At 43.7% G+C, this 20,780-nt stretch overlaps 1 protein-coding gene across 4 annotated transcripts in view; it reads left to right on the forward strand.

Moving 5' to 3' along the window:
* CABIN1 (calcineurin binding protein 1) overlaps positions 1–20,780 on the forward strand; it is a 1,446,726-nt gene that overhangs the window by 902,048 nt on the left and 523,898 nt on the right. For all 4 annotated transcript variants that reach the window (XM_086942778.1, XM_086942776.1, XM_086942775.1 and 1 more), the window contains one exon: positions 7,589–7,702. In XM_086942778.1, coding sequence (XP_086798904.1) covers positions 7,589–7,702 — 114 coding nt within the window. The remainder of the gene's footprint in view (positions 1–7,588; positions 7,703–20,780) is intronic.

Genomic DNA, 20,780 nt, shown 5'->3' on the forward strand with positions numbered 1-20,780 from the left:
TTCTGTTGGTGAAGATGCCTAACCACAATGTTGTGCTGCTCAAACAAATGATGGACGAAATGCTGAACAAATCAATCAATCACCCTCATTCACAGATGTAGGTTAAATCTATTGTTATTTTGCTCACCCTGCCACCCCAGTTTGGACCCAGGCATATGCAAATCGGTATTGACCCTCTCCTCATAGGAACAATCCAGCCTGAACTGCCAAGCTAGGTCCTCCCTGGACCGGAAACAAGCCTCTTGGGACCGGTGTCAGGGCATCACCGCTTCATCAGGTAGGCTATTTAAAATCCAGTGGTACAGTGACCAAGAGATCCACGTCTAAGCATACCTATCCCGCAGAGGGCGAAAAATGCTGCTCAAACAAATGATGGACGGAATGATGAACATTCATCCCCAGTCACTGATCTGGGTTAAATCCAGCGTTCTTTTGTTCACCCTGCCACCTCAGTTTGGACCCAGCCAAATGCAAATGAGTCTTGACCCTGCTCCTCATGACCACCGTGGAGGGCGTCACCCAGCAACATAGCCTTTCATCACTGAATCTGTCTGGAATTTGCTTTGGATCCTGTCTTTGAACTGAATTCACATCCTTAGAGTTTGGGAAATGTTCCGAAAGGTCCTGGTATACTTTCAGGTAAGACAAAGTTATGTTTACAGTCTACAGAAAGCAGCCTTAATCCTCATATATACCAGTAGGAAATAGCACTGCCTTTTCCTTTTTATCAGCGAAGTTGTACCTGAAATTTCATTAACATTCCCTTACCTTAAATTACAATTTAATGTAAATGTTCAGTTCAAAAGTTATGTTCAGCATCTCAGCAAAAGCCCACTTTTTGAACTGCTTTAATACCATCGGTGCGGCGCATTTTCCCGCTGTGCGCTGAAGATTCGAAAATCCCGCAGTTCATGACGAGCTCAGCTCGTCATGAGCGTACAAGAGGTGTACTTCATGACGAGCTGAGCTCGTCATCAGCGTCAATGGGGTTAAGAAATGATATTCCACTTTGCCATAGCATTCTCTCCCTTTGGAGGCACATGCCAAACTTTACAAATGTATGGGCCTTCCATTTACCCTAAACAATAAATCTATAGTTCAGCACTTTTTTTGGAACATAGCCTTCCTTCTGTGCATTACACATACCACAACTGCTAGTTTGTATGCAAATCAAACAATAAAAATGTTCAACCTTTTTGCTGTAATCAATCTCCTGAGCAGAGAGATCAATTCTCACTTTAGATGGAAAATGCTATTTTCTGTATTACCTTGTCAGGACCGTAGAGATCAGGAAAATTAAGCAAGTCATTGGTTCAGGTTTAGTGACCACTAAGTAATCCAGAGCCAGATGGGCACTTCTTTACTTCAACACGTGGCGGCATCCTAAGAGCAACTGTCCCTTCCAGATAGACAATATGACCCCCCTCCCCCCATTAAGGATTGTGAATAACTGACACATTTATTTACTTCATGTTGACTGTTGTCATGTTCAGAGTGATTATCAGATATTTTTTGTGAATTAAGGATTCATTTTTATTTGTTTGAAATACTGCAAACCTAACTTAGAAAAGCAGCGGACATTTTAGCGTAGCATTTTAAAAGTGTGCTGCTTTACATAGATAGGAAAGGGAGCTTTCCTATCTATGAGATCTCATAAAGGGCGACATAACTGAAACCAGCAAATGATGTAAAGGGAGGGAACACATTGAAGAAACTGTGCCGTCAGAAGGCCGGTCTCTTCGGTCAGTGGACCAGATGGATCCGGGCCCCGTTGTGGAACAATTAGCCCAGGGTCTCTGCTCCTGAGGACTCCCAGAGCTGAGCTGCACCCCTTTGTGACCGATGGTCATCCTAAAAGTGCATATGGATCGCAGGGGGACCTTCGGTGCGAATTGTGTCGTGCTGGGAGAGGTCTGCAGCGCCCTGCACTAGCTTCTGTACACCACTCGGAGTAGGTTGTTAGGGGCCAAAGGTAGTGTTGACTTAGGGAGTAATAGTTCGCGCACAAGGCACAGGGCTCCAAGCTCACCCCCATGCACACCTCGGCTAGATTACAGCTGGACAGCCAGCTAGTTAGCCATGAGCTGAGCCGCTAAATAATAGAGCTCAAATACCAGGGTTCCCAGTCCTCCATGGCCCGGCAGGAGGTGTAGTTTAGTCTGGGCCACTCTGCGTCTCCTCTTGTTCCATATGAGGCCCCCTTGCATTTTCTTCAGCAAGTGGAATATACGACGGGGAGCAGTGGTCAGTATGTTGGTAAAGTAGTATAATAGGCTTGGCAACATCACCATTTTGGAGAGTGCAACATGACCGTGAACCGTCCAGACCCCAGACCGCCTTCTGGTGCTCCCTGCACCAGAAGGCGATCTGGGGGTCTCGAAGGGACGTTGCCATCTATTAGTGCCAACCGGAATGGCGTGTGGTGGGCAGTCGGGTGTAGTGGGAACAGGCCCACACTCAGTGCTTTGCTCTAGCCATTTAGCCAGTGCTATTTGTCATTCAGATTGGGGTCTCACTTGAGCCGCAGCTCTTCTCTAACTATGAGCTTGTTCCGTCACAGCCTAAATTGATCCTCTATTCCATCCTTTAATCCTTCACCAGCATGTAAAGTGGTTGTAAGCATACGTAATGCGCTCGCAAAGTTCTCTGCAGTCTCCTTTTCGTTTCCCTCCTGTCAAACTGATGTCTTTTTGTCGCTCTACTAACCGTAGGGTTATAAACTCACTCATAGCATGGTGAAACTACGGACGATTCTCAAACACCTCACCAAAAACCTCTTAATAACTCGCTCTTCATTTCATTTTTCTAAATGATCACGCACACTGCTGTGGCATCCTGCCCCAAAACATTTTCCACTTTGATCCCCTCATCACTGGAGGTGTTAACGTCTGCATTATGAGAAGCTAAGTTCCATAGGATAGAAAACATTGACAACGCAACAAAAATTCCCAGTAGCACCAGTAGGTAAGTCACCAGGTAGTCCGCATGTCCACACTGGGAGGTGTTGATAATGGTCAATGAAAGGGACTGCAACAAAGGCTCGAGACAGATCTGATGGCAGGTGAGCTTGGTGCATTAGAGTCATGGACAAATCATAAAAATGGCAGAGGTATAGGGGAAGTAACATCACCCACCCTTTGAATCTCCAATGGCATCACTGGGTTTCACTCTTGTCCCACTCTTTACCTCTCAGCAGCCTCCTTTTTGCTACTCAGGCCCGTAGTAAGATATGAAATGTAAACCACAGAAAGCAGTCCTGACAATTAGAGCGCTGTTGAGTTTCTGTTCCTTCCACTGCCTTCTTGATTCCTGAGATCGGGGGTAAAAGGGCAGCGCCGGGGGCACCAAAGGCTGAGCCGGCTGTAGCAGCTGCTACCAGTAGCTACCACAGGGTTGTGAACTGTTCCTGTAGGAACTCTTGAAGGTTTAAATCATCAGCTCGGAGTCTTCGGTCCATCACTAGGTGGGCCTTAGTGCTCAGGCGAAGCACTGGAAAGTGGGAATTTCCCCTCCTGCTAACAGGCAGGCACTTTACATACTTGCGCATTTGAGAGAAGAAAATTGGTAAGCAGTGACCAGCCCAAAAATATTTTGTTCAACGAGCGCAAAAATTGTTTGTGGACGATTTTGTCTTCGCAAGTGTTGGTGCAAAAAATTGACTTTGTTAGGGGCCTGCTTATGTAGTCTACCGCTAAGATTCCACAGCAAGAAACATTTTGGATTTTGACTTGAACATCCCGATATATTTCATGTTGTTTTTCTAGAAATATATAATATTTTAATTCTTAAATCTTATTTATCCGTTTTCATTCAATGCTCAGTGCTCATTTTAACCAGGTAATAATCACAGTGTATTGAGCTAACTCCCTACAGTGCGCCCTGTGTGCTGTGCTGTCTAGCATCAAACAGAAAACATTAGCCATTGCACCACTCATGCGTCGAACACTGCCACATATAAGGTAGCGTTGGAAACCACGGTGCTCAAACCAGAGCTAACCAATGAACAACATCAAACAAAAAACAACAGATTACACAGATCACTCCACACACCCCTAACACAGCACAGATATGCATGTAATTGGGTATCAACTTGCTCATAAAAGCACTGCATCTTCTCGACACCAGTGTACAGCAGAACATATCATACAGAACTCCTGATACCGCTCCAACACAGCCCACATAGACCTGTGATGCCTACGATGGCTCCCCACATGGCACACTACCTCTACTACTTTCAAGCAATGTGCTTGCCAGACAGCAGCCAGTCAGTGTAGTTAGACCTCCATCCACCGCCATCAAGCATTTTAATTCACTGATATATTAATGACTAAGACACCCTTAGAGTAATCCGTAACAAACCACAAATACACCTCTGGCGAAGCAGCCATACATTTCTAATAAGAGTACTGTCTGCCCTTGGCGCCCCGAAGCTTAGGTTGATACCTAGCTTACCATTAGCGACACATGGTCATGTTAATGACACTGTATTGAATTCTATTCAAATGTGTGCTATATCCCACAAACAAATTGGTGAAGGGTTTGTTGTTCCGAGTTGTATAAAGTCAATAGGAATATGTCGGCATACAGCTGGGGTTGCCATGTCGGCCTCTTCCGGCCGAAATGTGTGTGCCAATAGTATGTAGTGCTATGATAGGCCATGCCATCTGATTGTGCAGACTCAAACAGACAAATCACTTCAAGCACACTAAGATGACATGGGCCGATCACAGCCTTACCTTCTATTGGTGCATACATTTTGGCAAAAAGAAGCTGATGTAAAGGACCGTTATCCCTTCTTTTGTTTGAGTATCATCCTGGCTGAAAGCTATCTGAAGCCTAACAGCTAAATGCCAGAGTAAATGAGGGAAACAAAGGCACAAATCTTTTAACCACTTCACAAGTACTTAAGAGAATCTATGATTTGGTAGCACATTTTTGAGTGTGTTCAACCCCTGCATGTAAGATGTATGCACACACTGTAAGAATGTTGGATTTATATGTCTGAATGAGTTATTACCCAAAAATATTTTATAGTGCTACTCGTCCACGTGTAAGGTATCAGAGTACGTTACATCACACACACGTTATACAGAGACACTAAATCATACAAGTGTATAAATCAGTGTACAGGATATCTTCCATAAGACGATGAGGGTTACAAGGTGTAGGAGACCCATGTTGTTTATACTGGTAGGCATTTTAATGGTGAGTGAATAGTTGGGAGAAACACAAAGTCAGGATTTAAAACACAGTGCTGTGGTTGGAGTTGTGTGCACTAATAACACTTTACTATTACCCAAAGGGACCTTTTTTGCAACTTTAGAGTAACAGAGTGAGAAAATAGCAATAAGGTTCTAAACCCATCCCTTGAAGTATGCATGGATCTTCTTTATGCTGGGTCATAGCTCAAAGTGCTACATTATAGAGAGTGCAGCTTATGAACTGCAAGTAAGAAAGGAATCACTGTCAGAAACAGTAAACCACTTTAGCATTTACATAAAATACATATCTGTGATCAGTATGTTACACATACAGATCACACAATGTATTTTTCTGCAGCCACCCTCCATACTGCTTTATGAGTCTGAAACTGACTAGACAAACCATAGGCCTCTCCCGCAAGTGCATTAATCATCACAGGTGTCTTACCCTTATTAGTATCCCCTGAGAATTGTTGGATACACAAACATCTCTGCAGCAGGTGCCTTAACGATGTAAGATATCGTAAAATGCTGTATCATTGTGACCAATCAAGTAATGTAGAACAGATTTACTGTCACATTTGTCCCAGTTGCCAATTTTTTTCGCTGCAGAGTTTAAAAAAAAACATAAATGTATACGTCAGACACTGATTTTCATAACTCCGTCCGTCGTGACTGTACCCCCTTTTTGCAGTCACAAATTGACCCCCAATTTAAGGGATCATGAAGTTATAGTTCCCATTTCCAAGAACTGTCCACCGCTGTACACTCCCTCGCCTTTTATCTGGCTCTTGAAGGTTCCTTTTAATCTTCGCTCATTTCCTTCCTCGCTGTTATTCCGTCTTCATATCCCTTTCTTTTCCCAGTTTCCACCTTTCTCTCCCTTGTGCTGGGTCAGAGTCTTCATGATGAAAAGCAAGTACTCGTCCCCAAAATTGAGGGCCAGTGGGCCCCACCTATAACCATTGGCTAAAAAGTTAAAATGCAGAGGTTCTTTTGGACACCTCAGAGTGCTGCTCCAATACTTTTGTAACCTGTTAGTGTGCTCTAGTGAAATGTTGGTGCTGTCTTACTTATTTTACATTTAATTTTATTGTATTACTTTTTATACTGATGTCGTTTCTCATGTTGTTGATATGGACATGTGTGTGACATCACTTCCGGTTATGTGCTAAGCTAATAAGCTTATTATGCATATCCTCAGAATTTGCAGAACTGTGCCACTGCATAGCGGCTTTCTGAAACTAGAACATGGTTTACATGCCCATTTTAATGTATTTCTCCACCGTATGAGTCCGCATGAGAGAGAGGGAATGAGTCAGCATGTCGGAGTAGTTGGGGCCTTGAGGTAAAACACTTGGTGTGTTTGTAGGCTGGAGCCTGACAGTCTCTCTACTCCAATAAATAACGAATGCTTAGTTGTTAACGCGTTTTAAGGTATTGAATACTCCATTCAGAAAGAGGGGCTCAGAGTACTTGTCTGAGAAACTAAGGGCTTTGAAGGGACACTGTTTTTCTGTAGGTTTGAGGTTGGGGCTGAGCATTCTTTCTTGGTGCTTATAAAACACCAAGATGAGTGAAGAGCTGAATTTACCATAGCTTCTGCAGGGTGCAGTACCATACGTGGCCAAAAGAGGTCCGGCCACATATGGTACTACTCCCTGCAACATGGCTAGGTAAAAAAAATGCCATTTATAATGCCAATAACGCCAACTCCAACAAACGCGAGACCGATTGGATTTCCAATGCAATAGGTCTCGCATTTGTTAAAGTTCGAGCTGTTGCCGTTGAAACTGACAATGTGTTTTTCTTTTGCATTTTTATTCAGTTGGCAATAGTACTATGCAAATATAATAACTCTACTGCAAATAAAATAAAAGTAAAAAACATTGTTATTTTCAACGTCAACGGCTTTAACTTTAACTAATGCGAGAACTATTGTATTGCAAATGCCTATTTAAGGCAAAAGTTGGGACGAGTTCCCCCTCCGACATAGGCAAATGCAGAGTTGCTGGCACTTGGCCCAGAGGGAGCTCTCGGGAGGGCATGGGTCTGCTTGTCTGGGATCTTAAGGGTTTCAGGTAACATTCGTTTTTGCTGCCCGAGTTGTGGCCCTCTGCTCAGCCTGAGAGCCCCCGCTCTGCATGCACCCAGGGCAGCTCCACAAACACACCGAGGAAACCGCATTGGCAGACTGTTTTGGTTTTCTTTAAACAGTCGAGATGCAGGCAGAGCTGGCCTGCCCTCCCAGCGGGCACCGAGGGGGAGGAGTGGGGGCGCAGACTCCAGACGAGGCCAGCCAGGCAGGAGGAAGAGGCAGCGGCGGTGCCCAGCCCGCCCCGTGTCTCCCACTCACGCTCATTTCCATCCTTCTTCTCCTTCCACAGAACCTCCAGTGGGCCCGAGATGTGTTGCTAGGCAGCAGTATCCCATGGCAGCAGCTGAAGCACATGCCAGCACAGGGGCTCTTCTGCGAGAGGAACAAGACCAATTTCTTCAACGTAAGTTCTGTCTTCTTTCCGCGCTGCCTGACCCGGCCGCCTCTCCCCCGCGCTGCCTTCTCCCGCGTTGTTTCCTCCACGCTCGCACCTGTGCTTGTTTACTCTGCTTGGAAGGGCTCTGGGAACGCGTGCCGTAGTAACGGCGCTCGTGGTGTGGGGAAGAGACCGGAGCAGTGGGCTGTGTTTATGGCATCGGGAATGTTTGTGTGCTCAAGTGCTCTGTGGCAGGGTGAGTGCTTGTTGGTCGTGTAGGGTTCCTTCATGAACCCCACGAGAGGCGTATAGTGACAGATCCCAACTAATGCCCTAGGGTTATTTGTGTGGTTTGGTTCTGTTTGCAGAGTGGTGGATGTGGGAGTTTGGTGTTATTGACAGTGGTTGCGAAGCTAAGGAGTGTTTGCGTAGTTTGGTGTTGTTGGAAGTGTTTGGGCAGCTGTGGACTGCTTAGGTAGTTTAGTGTTATCACCAGTGGTTGGGTTGCTGGGGAGTGCTCAGGTAGTTTGTGTTGTTGACAGTGGTTGCGAAGCTAAGGAGTGTTTGCGTAGTTTGGTGTTGTTGGAAGTGTTTGGGCAGCTGTGGACTGCTTAGGTAGTTTAGTGTTATCGCCAGTGGTTGGGTTGCTGGGGAGTGCTCAGGTAGTTTGTGTTGTTGACAGTGGTTGGCCAGCTCCGGAGTGCTTGGGTGGTTTGGTGCTATTGATAGTAGTTGGGCAGCTGGGGAGTGCTTCAGTTGTTTGATGTTATTGGCAGTGTTTGGGCAGCTGTGGAGTGCTTGGGTAGTTTGGTCTTATTGGCAGTGTCTGGCCACCTAGGGAGTGCTTGGGTGGTTTGGTGCTCTTGACAGTCGTTGGGCAGCTGTGGAGTGCTTAGGTAGTTTGGTGATATCACCAGTGGTTGGGTTGCTGGGAAGTGCTCAGGTAGTTTTGTGTTGTTGACAGTGGTTGGGCAGCTCCGGAGTGCTTGGGTGGTTTGGTGCTATTGACAGTCGTTGGGCAGCTGGGGAGAGATTTGGCGATTTGGTGTTATTGGGATCTCTGGGCAGCTGAGGATTGTTCATGCAGTTTGGTGTTATTGACAGTGGTTGGACAGCTGGGGAGTGCTTATGTAGGTTTGTGTTATTGGCAGTGTTTGGGTGCTGTGGAGTGCTTGGGTAGTTTGGTTTTATTGGCAGTGTCTGGCCAGCAAGGGAGTGCTTAGGTGGTTTGGTGCTATTGACAGTGATTTGGCAGCTGAGGAGTGCTTCGTAGTTTGGTGTTATTGACGGTGTTCGGGCAACTGGTGCATGCTTATGTAGTTTGGTGTTAATGACAGTGGTTGGGCAGCTGGGGAGTGCTCTGGTAGTTTGGTGCTATTGACAGTGGTTGGACAGCTGGAGAGTGCTTATGCAGGTTTGTGTTATTGGCAGTGTTTGGGCGCTATGGAGTGCTTGGGTAGTTTGGTTTTATTGGCAGTGTCTGGCCAGCTAGGGAGTGCTTAGGTGGTTTGGTGCTATTGACAGTGGTTGGGAAGCTGAGGAGTGCTTCGTAGTTTGGTGTTATTGACGGTGTTTGGGCAACTGGTGCATGCTTATGTAGTTTGGTGTTAATGACAGTGGTTGGGCAGCTGGGGATTGTTTACGCAGTTTGGTGTTATTGGCGGTGGTCGGGCTGCTAGGGAGTGCTCCGGTAGTTTGGTGCTATTGACAGTGATTGGGCAGCTGGGGAGTGCTCCGGTAGTTTGGTACTATTGACAGTAGTTGGGCAGCTGGGGCGCGTTTAGGTAGTTTGATGCTTGACAGTGTTTGGCAGCTGGGAAGAGATAACATATATAGGTGTTATTTGCAATGTTTAGAAAGTTGGGGAATTTTTAAGTCTGGTTATTCAACCTTTTTTTTTATAAGAGCTACTTAAGTTGAATGAAAATAATCCCAAGCTACTAATATTATTAGTGTTGTAATAGTGACCATATCAGACATGATTACATTAATGGGCACCATAAACAAGATACGAAAAGAGATCACCTCAGTTCATCAGTCCTAGTTGCCAACATTAATGTACAAAAAAAAAGGGGGGGTTGTCAACTTGAATACCTCTACATGGGTAATATATAACACCCACAGCTGCAATGCTCCTGGCGCCAAGGCCATCATATTGTTAATTATCCCCAACGCTGCATGATTTATCACTCAAATATCGGCTTTAAATATATTGTGAAAATGTAACAATTTTTCTGCAAACACCAGCTTATAAATTCTGAAAATGCATGCATTTTTGGCTCGGATATTAGCCTTTTAATTTTGGCATACCTATATTAATTGTACCAAACTAAAGCTTTTAATTTAGTAGGGTCAATACCATCGTGTCCAGATCTTGCAATGTTTCTTAGGGGCGTGTGTGTTATTTGATAGTGATTGAGGACATTAGTAGTTGTATTAGGAGTTATAACTCTTTGGGATTGTATGAAGTGTTAGGGATGTTTTGGTGGTACTATGGGGCTCATGGCTAGGATGCAGTGCCTTGTAGGGAGCGTCTGGGAGCAGTAGGTAATGTCAGGGCTATGATTCTCTTTAGGGTTAATAAAGAAGCGTTTACGTGCAGGTGTTGAGATGGTGGTGGGGGATTGACGGCAGTAGACAGTGCAAATGGAGAATTATTAGGAGGGGATTGATACAGGATACTGCTTTGAGCCCTTGACTTGCTTTTCATATGCCTGGTTACTGTGCGAGTGAGATTTATTAATAATGTACCAGCAAGCTACCAAAATATCCCTAAGGCATTTTAAAACAGTCAGTGGGAGAATGTAAAAGAGGAAAAGAGAAAGAGTTGCATGCTGCCTTTGAACAGCCACATTTACTGAAATTTAAGCTCATCTGGTCCCAACTTTCTGAAAGGTTCCTTGTATTTGACCTTGTCATGGCCTAATCTAGATCTGGTATGCTGGATGCCCTTGGCCTCCAAAAGGTAAAAAAGTAATATTTGGAGGAGGTGTGGCACCCACTGAATTACATTAACAATGGCTTAATCTTATGAATGGTGCTACAATGCAGTGTTGAATGACTAAGGCTTTTGTTTTGAATAATGTTGTGTAGTCTGCCAGAAGTATGACTAGTGTTCAAAGGAAGCTTGGTATTTTACTATCTTGTTACATTATAGCAAACATGTGCCTGGTGTAGGGTTGTGTTAATGAAAGCTGTGGATCCTGATTGTGAAGGCTGTCCTTAGGTACATTGTGGAGGTTAGAAATAAAGCATGGAATCAAATGAGGATGATGAAATGGACGGATTATGCCAATTTTGTATTCTGAAATATCTATTTGCTTATCTTAACTTTGCTGCTCTTTAAAAAGTCTTCAGTTAAACACCCAATGAGATCATGGATATTATATTGCTGAAGGAGCAGCGGTGCAAAACCACAAAATTATATAGGGCAAAAATGTTTCTAATTGTGTTAAAGGTGGGCTTCTCCCATAGCCAAGTCACAGAGTCTATCATACTATTTATCTTTGACAATCTTCTGAATTAAGTAAGCTAAAGTATGACTTATTCTCTAGTTGTGCTTGACATCGGGTCAGTGGGTTTTGCAGATCTTCGGAAGAGGCTACTTCCTCCCCTTCAAGACTACCCCTCTCTCCATGCCACTTATGGCAGGCTGACGGAGGCCAACCTATCCCTTCTCCATAGGGAAGTACCGGTTGTCTTGGCCAAGGGGGCATTAGCGAGGGTGCAGACGCAAGCGTAGGTCATGGTTGCTATTCCTTCTGCTTTCTGGTACCCAAGAAGGACGTAGGTATTTGTCCTATTCTCAACCTCTTCTCTCTTAAATTCTTCTTAAGAAGGAGAATTTCCAAATGCTTACTCTTGCTTCGGTCCTGTCTGCCCTGGAACCAGGAGACTGGATGCTAGTGTTGGACTTGCAGGACGCATACATTCATGACTCCGCGTTGCCTGTGGTTCACGGTGGGCCACCAGCATTTTCAGTTTGCCATGTTACCCTTTAGCCTCACCAGTGCCCCTCGGGTGTTCCCCTAGGTGGTGGCAGTGGTTGCAGCTCATCTGCTGGGATTCGGGGTGCCAGTCTTCCCTTCTCTCAACAACTAACTGTTGAAGGCACGCTCGCCAAGGCTGTCGTCTCCCACCTCCAGACTACGGCAGACCTCCTGCACTTGCCAGGGTTCACTATCAACATGCTAAAGTCACACATGACTCCCTATCAGATGCTCCCTTTCATTAGACTCTTTCTGGAAATGGTACAGTTTCAGGCCTATCCTCTTAAACGGGTAGTCCAAGATATTCAGATTATGATACCGATGTTTCAGCCTCTAGCTTGGATTTCGATGAGACGGATTCTGGGGGTGCTGGGCCTGATGGCCTCCTGCTTGTGGCACATGGCTGCTGACATATGCAGGCTTTGCAGTGGGCATAGCTTCAAGTAGAATCTCTCCAACATGATTCAGATTTCTGAGGAAACTGCATATGATCTGCAGTGGTGGTCAACAAACTGCTATTGGCTCAGCGACAAATCCCTCTCCCTTCCCCCAACCAGATCTGATGGTAATGATAGATGCTCACGTATGGGATGTGGCGGGCTCTGGACAAGGTGGGGATCAGAGGCCTCTGGCAGAATCTAATCTCCACATCAACCTGTTGGAGCTCCAGGCGATCCAGCTGGCATTGACAGCCTTTAAGCCTTCCATCTAGGGAAGCCTAGTACAGGTGTTCACAGACAACTCCACTGCCATGTGGTACTGTACCAACAGGGTGGGGTGTGGTCTCATACTCTTTGTCAAGAGGCCATGCGTCTCTGGACATGGCTGGAAAGTCAGGGCATTTCCCTGGTAGTTCGACATCTGGCGAGATCTCTGAAAGCCAAGGTAGACAAACTCAGCCAAAGATGCCTAGAAAATCACGAATGCAGCCTTCACCCACAGGTGATGCAAGGTCTCTTTCAGCAGTGGGGAGAAACTTGGTTAGAGTGCAATGTTAGCAGTTCTGCGCACTAGAGTTTCCCAAGTGGCTCTCGCTCGGGCGCGGTTTTTAACTTGAGTGGAGCTCAGGCCTCCTGTGCACTTTTCTACCTGTACCACTCCTGCCCAGAGTTCTCAAGAAGATCAAGAATGACCAGACCCAGGTCATCCTTGTGCCTCCAGACTGGTCACAGAGACCCTGCTATCCAGAGCTGTTGAGCATGGCCGTCGGTCCTCAGATCAAGCTGCCCCTTCAGGAGGATCTTATGTTGCAGCAGCATGGGAGAGTTCTCTGCCTGAACCTGTCCATGCTCCTCCTTCCTGTGTAAACGGTGAGCGGCGACTGTTGACAGGTGTCGACCTTCTGCCTGAATTCTTTGACATTATCTTGGCAGCCAGGCGTCCCTCCAACAAGATGGTATACGCCTGCAGTTGGGGAAAAATTGTAACATGGTGATTGATCCCATTTCTGCGCCTTTTACCATCAAGACTGCCTTTCTCGTGACATTATCATCTGTCCAGCGAGTCAGTGAGCTTCATGTGTGGTCATCCAAGACTCCTTACCTAAACATCTACACAGACAAACTGGTGTAGAGCTTGTACAAGAGCTTCCTTTTTACCTAAAGTGGTCGCTCCCATTCATGTAGGCCAGTCCATCACTCTGCCTACTTTTGATGCTCTGCCTCACCCCTCCAAGGTAGAGGAGCAACTTCACCATCTGGACCCAAAATGAACGTTGTAGTTCTAACTTGACTGCTCATGAGAGTTCCAGTTGGGCGAGTAACTCTTCGTAGGGTATGTCGGAGTGAAGAAATGTTGAGATGTACAGAAGAGGGCCATCTCATGATGGATTGTGCGCTGTATCAAAATCTGCAATGCATTGGTTAAGAAGCAACCCCAGAGGTTGCCTGCTCATTTCACCAGAGCTAAAGCAGCAGCCACTGTGTTAGCATGCAAAGTTCCAGTCCTGGACATCTGCCAGGTAGCAATGTGGGCTTCCTTGCACACGTTTATCAAACACTATTGCCTGTACAGTCAGGTATATAGGGTTAGGCATTTTGCCTGTTCAGTCCTGCAGGACTACTTTGTGTGAAATTCATCTGGAGACCCAACTCCGGAGAGGTATGGCTTGGGTATCTATTCTAAGGTAAGGAATCTGCAACTAGAAGTCTCTACCAGTTTAACAAGTTAATTACCTTTGGTAACACTTTACCTGGTAGAGACTATCTAGCCCCAAATTCCTTACCGACCCACCCATCCTCCCCACTCAGCGAACGGATTAAAAGTTTTTCCCCTTTCACGGCCCTAGTGTTCCACACCAGTGGTCAGTGTGCTTCGTGGCTCTGCGTCTCTGGCGTGAAAAGTAACTGACGTCAGTGCGCTGTAGGGGCACCGATAAAGGCAACTCACACGTCATTTGCAGCGAGGACAATGCCACACAGACCTGAACAACACCACCTACCAGTGTGCAAGAATACTGCTTGCAAAAAGATTTCCAGATCGGTTTGTCGCCTGGGGGTAATTCTAACACAAGGAATCCGCAGGTAGAGTGAGTCTCTACCAGAGAAGGCATTACTAAAGGTAAGTAACTTGTTCTTTTACACGTTAAACGTTTTTGGACTAAGGTTTAACTTCATTAGTAGCACGTTGACACCCAAAAACAAAAGTAAGCAACAAAAACGTGATTAGTCAACGTTTTTAGTAATTTTTTTATCTGTTTGAGCTAGAAACTGTTTTCCTAATAACAGCAAATTATGAAGCAGATGATTATGTGACACATGTGGCAAATTCGTAATTATGCGGAAAATGCTGCCCAACATCTCAATATTTCTAAGTAAAAAAGAGCTGTGGTCGCATCCTAAATCTACTTCAGCTTTATGTTGCTTTGTTGTGTGGTGTAGTTCCTATATTCCCAATAGACTCTGCGCATTGGAATAACATAAACAGCAGTGTAGACGTAGGACTGAGGTCATGTAGGTCTCTACTGACTATGTTAGACTTAATTAGTTTTGCCAGCTAGCTCAGAGGTCACTAGAAACTTTCTCGAATGTTCAGGAAAGGGTTAACCGTCCTGATTTAGACAAGGGATTAGTTTCTGACAACTGCATAAACGTGACAACTTTGCTCCCTCAGAATAAAGATTGTATCTCTAGAGTTGTGTGAAAACAATAGACAGCTATTTAACTCAGTCAATTGTGCATGCTTAATTTCACCAGAGTGCAGAGAAATAGAGAGACGGGCGTTTTCAATAAAATGTGTTATTTTATTGAGCAGTCTTTCTAATGCAAGAGAAATTAATTGCCACAATTGCAATACTCATAAAGTAAAGTGCGTACAGTAAAAGTAGTATTATGAAATAATACTGTAAAAGCATTGATATGGTTTCTTAGCCATATGATACTTTAAAATGGATAAAATATATACATACATAAAAACATTGACTAATAAACTCAACTGGTGCTTCTAAGATACGCCTACCCCGGTGTACCTGACCTAAGCCTAATACGTGGGAAGGAGTAAGTAAGTTGCAGTTTTAAGTTAAGTTAGGTTTTTGCCATGTATCGGAATCAAGAATTCTCTCTAAGGTTTTAATCAGCTCCGTACCTTGGTTATAGAATGAAGGAGGTCTTGTATCTCGCTTCTCAGGACTCGATCTCCCAGAAACCCGCAAGGGTGACTTGGGAACACCGGAGCTGAATTTCTCAGCGTGAGAAAAGGCAGCTTCTCCAGTGCATCAAAAAAGGGAGGGGCGGCTTCCTTCGGCTCTGGCAACAGCTGGGCTCTAGGACAAGTAGAACGTCGATCTGCTCCCCACCACCGTGTGTTTGCTTAAGGCAACGTTGGTATATTTATACCTGAAAGGTGCCGGGTTTGACGTAAGGTTGGACATAAGACGTCACTAAGAACTAACAGTTCTTTCTGGACTCCAGGAGTTCTTGTGCAAATCAAAACAAAAGCAGGGGGCATTCCCGGGCTGCTGGATGCTCGGTTTGTTTATAGAACGCGTTGTGCTTTCTAGGAGTCTATGTGAGTAGCCTTGCCGTGCTTTGGACTGCATGGGCTATTACTAAATATGGATATGATTCTTATGCCTTTATAAGGATACTATTTATTATAACCACATAATGGCATGAATCAGGAATATCGAATTAGGGTCCTAGATAGAAATACAACACCCACTCCACGTATTAATGTCCATCATTACTAAAAAATAAGCAATATTAAACATACGGTGCATGTGTGTTTTCCAGCCCTCCCCAAAATACATAATTGCATTTTGAAATGGTGTACGGTTTATACACAAAAATGAGTATTGGTACTGTACGTTTTTCAAGCAGGGTTATCATTCAGTTAAATGCATATAAATCAGCTGAACGAATTGCGAAAATTACACATGAAATGGCTCTGTATACAGAAGAGAAAGTCGAGACCATTTCATCACATATTATACGATAATGTACATGTGCTCTGTTCTCTAAGAATAGTTCTACTTTAAGCAAAGTACCATGTGCCGGAAAAAATGGTAAATATTTTGATTTGAAAGAAAAAATATTTTCGCTTTCAGGGGAAGAAAAAAAATAGTTCCAAATGTTTTCAGTTACAGAACTAAAGGCCAAATTCAAATTCAAATTCAGTTCTGTGTGCTCGTTGTTCAGGGGAGAGCATCATATCAGACAGGCTTGCAAAAAATTGGTCTACAACATCAGGTGAAAGTTCAACCAAGTTTGAAAATACTGAAACTGTGCAGTTCTGTGCGTGATTGCTATCATCAATGTTTGGATCAGCAATGCTCACAGAAGGTTGTACCTGTTTGGTGCTGCTTTCCTCTCGTACTTCACCGCCACCTACTCGTAGTGGTGACGTCTCAACGAATGCCGTCATCAGAATAGGTAGCCGCTGGGGACAACACATTGCATGAGTCGTTACAGGACAAAGCAAAGTATCGATATCCATTGGTACTGCTGATGGTAGTGTAAGACAGACTTCCAACACGCATTCTTCTCCGCATAGCAGACATCGAAGCACAGGTAAGATGCAATCCTGCCAGATTGGTCTGAATGAAAGAAACCAAGTTGTACTCAGATCTCTTAGCCGGGCCAATCCGAGGACCTTAGTGATACGGTCTCGGTATCGTATTGCTAGGATCGTTTCTTCCATTGTTGCTGGAGTTTTGTCTGTGGATTGGCTTGCCATATCGGAGCAGTAAGAACAAAAATAAAATCCCTGCTACGAGTCCCAAAATTAAAGGTAGGCCGCCAAAGACAGAATGGACAAAATTCGGGAAGATGCCAAGAACTGTTTCAAATGGTGTTAACAGTCCCGAAAAAAATTGTCTTAAATACATGTGCGATGCCACTGGTATCAGACATGTTTCAAATTTGACTTAACATTTCTGCGAAATGCACGGGGCAATTTGTTGATAAAAGGGTATGTATCTCTGATGTTGTCCTTGCAACTTGCAGATCATACATTTCTTTGGACGAGGTCAGCGGCACAGTTGTCTGTAAAAGAATAGACTTCATTCTTCTTAAAGTATCAATTTGAATAGAAGAGATATTCACATAAGGCCATATTGCCGCCTCCATGTCTGGGTTGCTGTTTGGATACAATACTTGCATACAGCAAACGACCCTGGAAGTAACAGTTACGAGACAGCATTCTCCTGGCACCATTCCACAACAGCTGTGGTCAGTTATAACAACGTAGCTACCGTTGGAGAGTTGTCTGAAGAATGGTTCTATCTGTGTTGTAGGAGCGCCTTGCAGGTGACATGAAAGGTTATTTGAAGACCCTTCGCAGGCTCCATGCAAGTTAAAACCTTGACACAGAAGTGTACCGCTTAGTGATTTTTTTACAATTATTGCCACTAAGGAATACTTCCTTTTTCCCTTCACTATAACATTTGTGTTTGTAAGGTAAATCCCAGGTTGATTTGATGTATCCTTTACCCAACCTTTCATACTGGCCTGCTGGTATATATTCTTGGCAATATTTAAACTGGAAAGTTATCGGAATTGTAATTGTTCCGTGTATTATCCATTCAATGACAGGTCTCTCTGACATTGTCAATGGTAATCTCTCAAGTTTTTCAATGCCCAGAATCGTATAATCTGCTCCTTTTTGTGCCAAACTGATTTGTTTATCAGTAAGGTTAAAGATAGAAAATAATGACGTTATGTTGATTAGACGCCATGGCACGTAGCCTGAACGTAGGTTTTGCAACGTCCAGCCAAGCTGTACAATAGAACGCCATTGGGACTGACCATGTTGTAACATTAGCAAGTCTTGCTCTATTATGTCAACGGCAGATTATGTCAACTTCAGATGATACAATACTGTCCAGTGCATATATTCTGGAAGACAGAGTCGTTAACCCATTGTCCACAACAGAAAGTGATTTTTCCAAATTTATATGATCAATATCTCGTATTTTTTCTGCTGTTTCAATTTGCATTACTTTCCAAGCTTAGTTGTATGCAGCGTATATACCAGCCGCTATGAAACGTTTTTATCGCTGTTTGCGAGGTCCCATTATGAAATCTCGCAAGTCAGCACCTTCGTTAAGTAAAGTCAAGTGTTGCTTAATTTCAACCAGTGTGGATTTCTGTAGCCATTCAAGGCATAACTTGCCTACACTGTATGTTGTAACTATCCCTGGATGTTGTCTCTGGGAATATCTTGGGTCTTGCCTGGTCATTTTCAACCCCTGTCTTTTGTTCAGGAATCTATCTTGACAGTTGTTTGTGTCTGTAGGCGAGATCAACCATTATTTCCAATCAGGATTTGTTCTGTTTTGGTGAAAAATATGGGATACGTCTATTTCCACATCCGTAGTGCTATTGCTATCAGGTATGGGCTTCGGAATAGACGGTTTATCTAAGTCTTTTATCTTAGCTAAACCAAGACAAGTAGTTTGTTGAATGGTATCATTCAGGAAAATTATTTGTTCTGTGATCATGCAGGCTCTAAATAATGGTTCTAGACCTTGTACCTGCCAGTCTTTTGTTCCCCAGATGGTTTTTGTTTCAATGTTATTTTTCCAAAATTCAAAACCAAATGTAGACATTTTGTCATAAAATTTTTCAGAATAAATCAGTTTAGTATTTGTCAACATTGTTTACATTCCTGTCTTATTTAACATTTTAAAATAAAACGTTTCTGGATCACTATTGTTAAACCCATAGAAGTATGGAAATTTCTCAAAAAATGTCTTCGAACTACCTTTTGGTGGAGTTGGACAATGTTCCCATTGATTATAAGTAAAAACATTTCTAGGATGTGCAGATTTATGCAAATAGTGATGACCATAGTGATTGTAACAGTATAATTCTTCATAATTTGAGGAACCCTGTAAATAATCATGTTCTGTAAATTTAGCTGACATTGCTAAATCTGACATCATATTATTAATGTTTTCAAAGTCCCAATCATCAGAAAAAAGAACTTGGTATTACAAAGTCACTTAAGGAAACCGTAATCTGGTGTGGATAATTTAAGAGCTCAATCAGGCGATAAATATCATAGTCAGTTATGTCCCATGCAATACCCCCAGGTATTGGGTTGGCTGTGATGTTCACTGATGATAGTTCTCTTTTCTCGATGTGAGAGGATCTGTGAGACTTTAGGACCAAGTTGATGTTCTGACTTGCTGTGTCCATTGTACTATATTTTCCATCAATGAATCTACCCAAACATAAAACCATGATGAGCCAAAGCAGGAGGAAAAGTACACCTAAAACAGTCCAAAATTCAGTCCATGGTGAAATCAGATATGTTTCTTTTAGTTGGTGAAAAAGCTCGGTCATTTTTTCTTTGAAAGTTTTTGTTGCTAGCTTGTCTCCATGTTCACTTGGATCATCGGAAAAGTCATCAAAGTTGATAAAATAGCCAGATGCAGTTCTGTCAATTGGTGGGATTGCTTCCGGATTTCCATTGATCTTTGCATTTTCTTTTGTTACATTTGTACATTCTGATGCTACATCGTTGTAGATTGGTGTATCATCACGAATTGTTGCAATTTGGGTTTCAAGAGGCACAAGTTCCATGGCTTTGTTGCATAGTCCCTTGTTATTTACTGCAGGTTTATCGAATGTGATTAGTCTTTCAGTTTGAACCTCTTGCATTGTAGCAAAGTTTGGTCTTCTGCTATTCCTTGGTAATCCACTGGGCCTGCTATTTATTATCGGCCACATGTTTGTGGTTTCACCAGATCGATGGAAACAATTCTGTTTTCCTTTTTACCAGCAAGTGGCGGTAGTACTACTGATCTTGTTCCGCTGACAGATAAGACAGGTACTGCTTTTCTGTAAGAAGGCCCAAATTCCTTCTTCACCGCGATCTTTTCTCTGACCAGATCCCCAATCTTTGGAATCCAGACAGGTCTTGCTGGGACAGGTGGTTCTTCAGTGGTTGTTGGCTTACTCTTTATGTTACTTAGACTCTTTCTTGTTTCTTGTTTCAATCAAGTCCTTTAAAACAGCCAAACGATCTTTGATATCAAAGTTTTTTCTTCTACCACTGAAGTCTGACGATCCAGATCCTGGATAATCATTCTAGTACCAAACAAAAGTTTGTACGGACTGATACCTCCTAGAGAATTTCTTGGCATGTTATTAAGACTATGTTGGACACTTATTAGATGTTTGACCCACCCATCACCCAAACCTAATACCCTCGCCGTTATAGATTGCTTTATGTCACGGTTTTTTCTTACCACTACCGCATTTCCCTCAGGATGGAAGGGAGAAGAGTACCGCAATGCAATGCCCATGCTGGTCATGGCCTCTTTGTAAGCTCGAGAGCTAAACGCAGGACCCTGGCTAGAATGTAGCATGCCAATTGCGTATGTGCCGATAAAGACTCGCAAATCTTTTATAACAGTTCTTGAAATCCCTGCCTTAGATTTGTCTAACTGGAAGGATCAAATTCCCAGTTGACTGCGTGGCACACAAATGCCTTCATGGAATCACACCAACTCATTTCAGGGTAAATTACTAATCAGTCAGCCTAGTCTTGCCCTATGGTTTTTGGAATTGAATCTTATTTCATTTCTGAAATTCAAGCTTCACTGCAAAGATGACAAGATCATTGCTAATAAGTAGAATAAAAAAGGTGTCTACCTCTTTGCCTGTGTGTTT

This window comes from Lissotriton vulgaris, chromosome 11 (assembly GCF_964263255.1).
Source record: "Lissotriton vulgaris chromosome 11, aLisVul1.2, whole genome shotgun sequence".
Lineage (NCBI taxonomy): Eukaryota > Metazoa > Chordata > Amphibia > Caudata > Salamandridae > Lissotriton > Lissotriton vulgaris.